Source organism: Gymnoscopelus braueri (assembly GCF_963280865.1).
Source record: "Gymnoscopelus braueri genome assembly, chromosome: 12".
Taxonomy (NCBI): domain Eukaryota; kingdom Metazoa; phylum Chordata; class Actinopteri; order Myctophiformes; family Myctophidae; genus Gymnoscopelus; species Gymnoscopelus braueri.
In genome coordinates, this window is record NC_137614.1 from 34,567,164 (window position 1) to 34,576,867 (window position 9,704).

A 9,704-nucleotide genomic window follows, 5' to 3' on the forward strand; every position below is an offset into this window, starting at 1 on the left:
GTACTTTCTACTTTTGGTACTTTAAGTACTTTTGATACCAACACTTTTTACTTTTACTCAAGTACATTTCGATTACTGGACTTTTTCTTGTAACAGAGTATGTCTACATTGCAGTATTGATACCTGAGTACTTTTTTCACCACTGAGAGTATACATGAATGTGACTCACTGTTTGGCACAGAGTTTGTCCCTTTCTAGAAGTCAAACATCAAAGTGAAGCGCCTGTAATGGCCGCATCCAGCCACAGAGTGGGGCTGTGACCCCTAAGAGTTCTGTAACCGTTCATTTTTGCTTTTCAGAGTAAGGTTTGTTTTTCCGGGATTGCTAAAGTAGCCTAGATAGCACATGTTTACCCTTATCCTACTTTATTTCTTTAATATTTAAGTTTAACATCTCTTATCCACTTGAGTCGTTCATACACTGCTTTGCACCTCATTCCTCTCTCATGCTGTCATTGTCATGCACTAGGTAAGACAGTAGGAGAGCAGCTATAACGTTAGCCTGCTGCTGCAGTGATCATCATGTCTCTGGTGGACGCCAACCAGTCTCAGCTGATCAGGTCCAGTCAGAAGGATGAATATTATCAAACATATCTGAGGAACAACGCGAATGAGGCTTTTCACACCATCGCTGGCAAGTCTGCTTATGTTCAGCTTATCTTCAGAAGTTCTCCGTCTGTTTATTGTACTTTGGTACAAAAACTGTTGTACACACCTGTTCCGACTTAAAACAATCACCATTCACCGTCAGTTTGCGTGTGTGTTGATTACACTGGCTTGAAGCCATTGGCTTGCACTATATTTTTGCTCTACTTAGCGGGGGTCCCCACTCCCAGATGACAGTTAAGTGACAATTTAAGGACTTTTAAGACCATTTTAATACCTAAAAAAAGAAGCGAAAGACCACTACTGCATCAAAAGTAATGAACAAACTATACTATTTAAACTGGTCGAACATTGGCCAAATTGTCAAATAATATAAGAAAGAGGCAACCATTTTCAAAATAGCCGATTGCAAGGCGTTGTTGTGAGCTTGTAGATCTGCTATTTTCACAATATTTATCTGTGGAACCGAGTCAAACTAAATGTAATGTCAACTCCTACATCCAAGTGCTCAGGGTGTCGGGTCCCCAGTTAAAATATGATTATTTTGGGGGGTCACGGGCTGAAGAGGTTGAGAACCACTGCTTTATACTATACTTTACTATCTCAGAGGCAAATATAGTATTTTTTACTCCACTCATTTGACAACTTTACTTTCTTGTGAAATATTCGTGAACATCTTTATGCATTTTCGCATTGTCAGATGTGCATTATTGATACAAGACAGTATATGCTTTGAATTGTGATATCGCGCCGCTGGTGTAGTGGTATCATGGAAGATTCCCATTCTTTCGACCCGGGTTCGATTCCCGGGCGGCGCACTGATTTTTGAGTATAAAGGACTCCAATGGAAACAAGCCATATAAGTGCTTTCTTGCGTTTAAAATCCTCTTAACAGACCTTGTATTGAACTGTACTTCCCTGTGCTTGTCTTTGCAAAATGTTTATAAAGTATTCAATCAATCAATCGATCAATCAATGATACATATCATTATACGTTTAAAGTTACCCTGAAACACAAAACAATTAATCAGCCCCCACCTTTATACCAGCTGCCACATAAAAGTGATGAACACATTAATGCATTGCTAATTACAATAATGTGAGTGTGAAATGACATTTGTTACTTTTACTTCCCAATCTAAGTTTACATCACTGTCTCTGCACAGCACTTAGTTGCCCTGCTCTTGTTTCTTGTGCAGCCATATGTGTGTTGTTGCTGCTGCACACTATTGTCACGTTCACATTAATGTGCCTTATCATACTTAGTTACTACAAGTTTTTCTGATTCCGCATTAATAATGGGAAGGATCTAATGCCATGCTTTGTTGTAGAATTACATTACTTCTACAGTATATTGTTTGCTTATTAGAAAGTTTTAACATTTTCTTTTATTCTGTAGGGTCCAAAAGATGGCTAGACTGGAGGAAAGAGATCGAGCTGTTTTCAGACCTGGCATACTATGGTTTGACCACATTTTCAGGTAGTTGCAATATTGAATATTCAATACTAATAATAATAATCACTCTTCATGCAAATGCAAATCAATGATTACATCATTGGTATAAGGGAGCTAAAACAGGAGAGGCCTGTCACACATCATTTATTTAAAACAAATTGTTTTAGTCTTATTAAGTATTAGAAAGATTACGTTGATATCTTGATGCGATTACCCCTAACATTTGCATTCCCAGGTTACCAAACCCTGGGTGAGGAGTATGTCAACATCATCCAAGTGGACCCCAGCAAACGTCGTGTCCCCTCCCGCACCAGACGAGGACTCCTGGTTCTCTTCCACACCTTTGTGCCTTACCTCCTGGACAAGGTTCTGGTATGCCTGGAGAATGAGCTGGAGGCTGGGGGGGAGAGACGCGGCAGAGTGTCCAACCTTTGGGGTCCCGGAGCCTGGCTGAGGACGTGGGTTCAAAGGGCCGTGGGGCTGCTGTCGGAGCCCCAGAGGAAGGCGTGCGTGCCTGCTGTGCTGGCTGTCCAGCAGGGCCTGAGCCTCCTCCACAGGGTCCACGTGGCTTTGTTCTACCTCAGCGGGGCCTTCTATCACCTGTCCAAGAGAACATCCGGTGTCGGCTACGTAGGTTTTCTATTTCAGCTCATTACACAGTCAAATTCTAGGTGTTTATTTAACTGTGCAAATGGAACCAAATTTGGTCACATTTGTACACTCTCTGAGTTACAATTGGATACATTATATTCACAGCTTTGGCCATATTATCATAATGGAGTAATAGCCCATTAATCGTGTGTGTGAGCGAAAGGTGCCCAGAAACACTCAGTCTGAATCTGAATCTAAGAGACACAAATTGCATACAATAATAGGATATTAAATGAATCCCTGATTGAGCCCATGAACCGTTGCCTGCAGTCAAAGTAAAACATATCCAAAAATGTTTTCATCACACCTGGATGTGAAGACATAAGAGCTGGATAAACAGTCCCTTTATCACTGAGAAGAGCTCCAGTATGAAGTTGGCTCACTGTCTGGCAGTTGGAGTTTGTCCCTTTCTGGAAGTCAGACATTACACAGTACAATTCTTGGTGTTCATTAAACTCACTCTCTGAGTTACAAATGCATAAATTATATTCACAGCTTTGGCCATATTTATCTTCTCTACTATAATTGAAGCCTGGCCCCAGCCAGTCTGTATGTATACAAAAATGTATACAAACTCATAGAACAGCAGTTGTCCAATTCTCTTCAAACTTGCCACAAAAATCGCTCATGGCTCTGGCATGACAACCATTTACTTTTCTGCATGTGTCTCCACTTCTGATAATCAATACATTTTGCCATTTTCTCTCACTTTTTGCCCTGTCGGCAAAAAAACATGAGGAATTTGTTAAAAGCACACAACAAGCGTGTTGCGTGTTACAGCGCATTTGGTTACCTATTTAATTCTGTTTATGTCCGTTGTGTCCTGCCATCACTGCAATAACGGCAGGTCACAGGATCAGACGTCTAACGTGTGTGTGTGTAACACCGAACCATCTCTGCGCCAGTGACAAAATAAAGTAGACTGGACTGCATGTTCTTGCTATTCCTGGACATACATGAAAATAACAGTCCCCCCTATGGCTTCGTTCCTAATTGTCTGACTGGCCGCGCAGGTGAACATTTTGTTTGGCGGTGGCCATAAAAAAAGGTTTAGTGAGAACGTGTGTGCAAAGTTAACGCTTATTTTGTGAGTTCAAAGCGAGACACACACATACACACGCAACAGTGAAGTAATCAAATAAGCAGCGCAATAAAGAAAGTAAGCCAACCAAATGAAATAATGAGCTGTTGCTGCTTCTGAAAGTGCAGTGGCAGTGATGTATTTTTTGTTGTGACAGGAAAACAACGTCCAATAGAATATACAACCACCATAAAGACAGTCTGTCAGTCATAGTCTACTGAGTAAGACCAAGTTTTTGTTTTTTTAAATCTTCAAATAAAAAGGTATCTGCTCTATATCAACAGTCTGTCCTGAGATCACTACAGTGCCACTGAGTAGACTCTACTCAGTGGCACTGTAGTGATCTCAGGACAGACTGTTGATATAGAGCAGATACCTTTTTATTTGAAGATTTAAAAAAACAAAAACTTGATTTCTTGTATTTCGACAGACAGACAGATAAACAGATAGATTTATTTTAAAACAGAAGAAGGAAGCGCTGCCTAGGTTCAGTCACATTGGCTTTTGACATTTCTTTATTTAAGTAGGCTATGTGTTTGTTTCTATGTTTAATTTTAAACTATGTTTAATTTGACATACATTGGTTGCTTTTTGGCGACGTAAACGTACGTATCCCATGCATATAAAGCCCCTTAGAATTGAATTCAAAGAGAGAGAGAGTGGGGTAAGTATGTGGGCAGTCGTTAGAATAAAGGGACAACGCCATTGGCTGAGGGAACCAGGAAGCTCCGGTCGCTTCACTCTGTTGTTATCATCTGACTGTAGCGCAGGCGCTTTCGCTTCCCCAACGATCACCACAGAGCCTCGTCGGGACGGTAACAACATGGCACCCAAACTTGAACTTTCAAACGTTGCAGCGTTGTTGTTGTCCTTCCTCTCTCTGATCCCCCCCGCGGAGGCATGGGACGCTGGGGACGCCCTGGCGCTGCTGGCGGGGACCGTCATATCGGTGGTGGGTGTGTGCGTCGGCCTCGGTTGGTACGCACGGAGACGCAACGGACAGTTTTAATAAAAGGCTCCAGTGCTCCTTGTATCCCCGATCATTCCTTCTGCCCCCCCCCCCGTCGTCACCAGTGGCGGTGGTGTGGAACTGTTAACACATGGCTAATATGTGATGGCTTGTTGTGTCTGAGTGCCTGATAACAACCGTGCCTTATTGGAAACAACCCGACAAAACCAACGTGACGGCGATCGGGACTCGGGAGCAATGGTGGGACTTACGAAAGCGACCGAGGAAGTGTCGAAACAAGGAACTAGCTGTTCTACTTTTGCACTGCTGGGGTTTTTCAAGGACCAAAACATCCGTCTAGTACTGCCCTTCTAGGGCTCCCGTGGGAGCTTTAATGCTGTTGTTACGTTTGGGATGAATGATGGCCACTGTGACTTTATTTTGTTATTTCTAGTTCAAATGATAAGCTTACTGTAGCTCATCAACATGTTACCGTCACAAGCACAATGTTGCCGGTGTGATCACGTGATAAACAAGGGCTGAGCTCTTTTGCTATCACTGCTTAGAAAAGAGATGATGGCTTTATGAATAATAAATGGCCTTTTCCTGATGGAGCTCACTGTTGCAATGTCTTTCTTGATGTGAATTATTTGTAATTGTGTTGTTGAATGGTTTACTTGACACTTAATATCAGTTTCTCAATTCAACAATGGGCTGTAACATGGTGTATACTACAATATTAGGCTATTTACCCTGTAAATTATTGTGGTGCGGCATTGTATCAGATCAAGGCACCGTGGCTATTCAATGTGCTTCTGCTGTTCAGGTCATCAGGATAAGAGATACAAAATTACTAATAGCAGTGATCCCCTCCTATTTTTGACAATGTTTATTGAAACATTCTGCCACTGATCGGCCCGTGGTTTTCAAGATTAGCTCCAGACAGACCGACAGACACACACACGTCACACCACACACGCATGTTGAAAAAGTATAAAACATGTGAAAATCAAATTGAAGTACTTCTGTGGTCTACCCTGTCTCAGACGGCTAGCCTCCTCCAGATCCACGCTGTAAAAAACAAAGTCATTAACGGTCTATGATAATGATACAGCCAAAGCTGTGAATATATATTTTTCCATTTGTAACTCAGAGAGTGTACAAATGTAAACAAATTGACCCATAAGGGGTCATCTTCAATTTGATAATGTGTTTTAAGAATGATTTAGACTGGAGGTCACACAGCTCGTAGCCACGATGCAGTAACTTATTTTTAATTTTACAGGTACAATTATTTAAAAAAAAGTTTTTGCATAGTGGCTACGAGCTGTGCGACCTCCTTTCTTTGAAACTGTTATCTCCTGTGGTCAGCACCTCCTCACTGCTGGTGTGCGCTCCTGTTCCATTGTTTGCCTTATAAAAATTACATAACAGAACTCATTTTATGGTATTTTGGTATTTTAAAATAAGTGGTGTAGTGGTGGGGATATGGCTTATATTACTGTCATTTCAGTTTAACAGGTTCTTAATGACCTTTGTACAAAATGATGTAAATGAGTTAACTTTTAAATATGACTATATAAGCCTCTATTTTTACCACTGCTGTAAGCCAAGGTCCTCAACGACATTGTCATCTCTTCCCAGCTGCGTGTCTTGGGGGTGAAGGGAGATGACCTGGTCATCAGGAACAGCTACCGGCTGCTCGGGGCCGTGTCTCTCCTCCAACTGGCCCTCACTGTGGCCCTGCAGCTCAAGAGCTTCAGGCAGAGACAGAGAGCCAGACAGGAATGGAAGCTCTACAGAAACCTGTCCCCCAGGTACAATGCCATTTTATTCAATGTTGTACAAAAGTATAACTGAGAGAATGTACAAATGTAACCAAATGGGTGCATTTGTACACTCTCAGATTTCAACCCCTTCTTTGTAATGGACTGTATTCACTGTAAAAAATCTGTTAGTATCAAAGTGAACGAAATTTTATTGACACACCACACAGTTCACCACACAGTCCAAGCACTACGGAGCCTCAATGAATGGTTCAAGACCTTGAGCTATTACTGAAAGGTTTCGAGAGGTGTGAAACCCTTTCATGGGAGTATTGAATGAAACGGGCCTGCACGATTAACCTTGTAATATGACTCTAATTTGAACTTCTCGCTTTGTGTCCAACATGAAGTCCTGAGCATAAAGACACCTCATCATCCTCCTCCTCTCCGAGTGCCTCCCGCTGCATCCTGTGTCTGGAGGAGAGAAGGCACTCCACCTGCACCCCCTGTGGCCACCTCTTCTGCTGGGAGTGCATCACAGAGTGGTGTAACACCAAGGTTAGTCTCTTCTGCTACACAGCAGGGTTCTAATAGTTAAAAGGTGCTATAAGTGATATTTTTTGGTCAAAACAAAAAGGGTTTTCTTCACAAAGTTAAAGCGTTATGTTCTGATAGTAGTCATTGCTATAGATAGAGTGTTTGTTCAGTAACGGGGCTCTCTTCGTCTCTCCAGCTCTTTAGTAAACATAAAATACATTTTCAGGTGGGTTCGAAATTTCATCCAGTCAGGATAGAGAACCCCAAAAAGGTCATTTATCAGCTTGTGTTCCAGTTCTAGATGTGTCTGCAAATGTATTTGTTTCATCAACATGAAAATATATTTTATGTTTACTAAATAGCTTTCATATCCTAGGCAGGGCCTCAGCTCAAAGCTTTGTTTTGCACATACTGATACTCTATGCTATTATATCCACTGCAATAGTTTCATTATATGCCAATTAATTTGGTTTTAGTTTTGCACTGTATTGAAATGTAAATGTAACTGACCTATATGTGTTTTGTTTATTTTCTTTATTACAGGCTGAGTGCCCCTTGTGTCGGGAGAAATTCCAGCCTCACAGACTTATATACCTGAGAAACTACAATTAGACAGAGCAAAATAATATGTGACTGTATTCACCGGCACTGAATCATATTTGTTTACCACTGGAATCCTTTACAAGGTGAACAAGGACATTTTCCAGCTGTTACTCATCACAGAGCGCTTTGTGAAAATGATTGCAGAATTTAGAGGAGTAAAACTATTCTTTACTTGTGTAAGGTACTGGCACAATTTTACTGTAAGTTATTTGAGGGAACATGTTAATTTTGAATGGTATCCTTTACTGTTGGATTGTATCAGTCTGATACTGCCTGTATATAGCATAGTGGAACTGCCAGAACGTCTTCTTCCTGGATTTGGATTATCAACGACTACCAGAATGCAATTCCAAATGATTCTGTCTAGCCTAAGGTTACCCGTGTAGGATGCTCGTCTCCACCTGGGGTAGCACTGAGACGCAGGATGTTGCTGACAATATTTTCAAGTATGTGGACATTTCCCTGCACCTCCCACAGACACACCAGCTGGGTCGCCCCAGGATGTCAAATAGCAGGCTGGGGTTCCGTGTGTGAGACACCTTTGTAAAATGTCGCAGCACAGGGGGGGTGGGAGTGCTTATTCTGCTCACATCTCCACAATTGTTCTGGATGGAAAGCTAGCATATTATTAGAACCAAAAAGTGATCATAATTCAAATGAAAAAGAAAATTCTAAAATTAAAATGCAATAACTCAAATCCTTTTGAATTTTCCCAATATGGGCACATTATTTGGCAAATTTGCATTCTAATTTTCATCTCCAAGTGTGCATACTCTTTTTAAGTGAGATTTCTCCAATGTGGTGCAGTAAATGTTACCATATTTTTTTTTTACCAGTGATAGAATATGACCTTCTCACATGGTTTGAAAAGAAAAAGTGAACTGACCTACTGAGGAATGTGTTTGGAGAAATGTTCATGTGTTGAGTTGTGTACGTGATTATGAAGTGAGATTTCCCCAATTTGGTGCAGTAAAATGTTACCATAATGTATTGAACTGTATGTGTTGATAATATGTTATAACTAGACGCGTCGCAATTCAGGGCAATTGCAAAGTGTGGTTGCGCCGACGCGATTCGCGGGTCGGTGCCGCTGGGACCCGAGTAATACGCTGGGAGGAATACCGTCGGAGGCTGCGGCAATTACATTGTCACGTCACTCCTGAGATCACTTGCTTTTCAGTTTGAGAGGATTGATCCCCCAAAAATCATGTTTTTGCATAAAACGGTTACGTTTTGGGCATTTGTGGCGCCCTCTATGGGTCAAAGTGGAAATTATTTTGGGGATTCGTTGAGTAAACCACCCTCGACATGTGATTCAAATTTGGGATTGACCGGACGTTTCGTTCGTGATTTGTAGCATTTTTGGTAAAACGGGCCCCTCCCACTAACTTTGGAAGCCATTTACGGACTAACGGTAAGGACTATCAAAATGCCGTTTGGATATGTTTATCGCATGGGCCCAGAGATCATGTGTACCGATTTTTGTTAAATTTGGACAAAATATATGGGAGGAGGAGCTAAAAGTGTGTTTTGAAGAAAATTCAAAATGGCGGAAAATCTATCCTGACGCAAATGGGCGTGGCCTATATGGGGAGATGCGTCATGACCCAAGGAATCTAGGGAAAAAGACATTTTGATTTTACGACCTACGGTTCAAGAGTTATAGGCCAAAACGTAAAGGGGGCTGTTATAGCGCCACCATGTGGCCGATTAGTGTAATTATTATATCAATAATTTCGGACTAAATTAGGAACCTCCCCTCCAAATCTGGTAACTCTAGCTCTTACGGTTTCTGAGAAAAAAATACTTGAATTTGAGTTTTTGCACTTTTCCATTAAAGTGGATGGGGAAATTTAATGCACTAATAAATCAATATCAATAAAACTATGCAACCAATCTCTTAGCCTTATACAAGCACACGATTCCCGGTGAGGCCGGTCATTTTGACATATGGCACTAAATTGGGAAAAATAAACTGTGGGAGGAGAGACGATCTAAACTATTGTTTATCTCCAGTATGAATAATAATAATAAAGCCGGAGGATTACTATAGTCT

General features: G+C 41.3%; 1 protein-coding gene across 1 annotated transcript; it reads left to right on the forward strand.

Moving 5' to 3' along the window:
- The first annotated feature begins 324 nt into the window (after positions 1-324).
- Positions 325-8,638, forward strand: pex10 (peroxisomal biogenesis factor 10). The gene is made up of 6 exons (XM_080444619.1): positions 325-633; positions 2,005-2,085; positions 2,297-2,691; positions 6,387-6,559; positions 6,919-7,066; positions 7,589-8,638. The coding sequence occupies exons 1-6, from the start codon at positions 522-524 to the stop codon at positions 7,655-7,657; spliced, it is 978 nt and encodes a 325-aa protein (XP_080300745.1). The 5' UTR covers positions 325-521; the 3' UTR covers positions 7,658-8,638.
- The last annotated feature ends 1,066 nt before the right edge of the window (positions 8,639-9,704 follow it).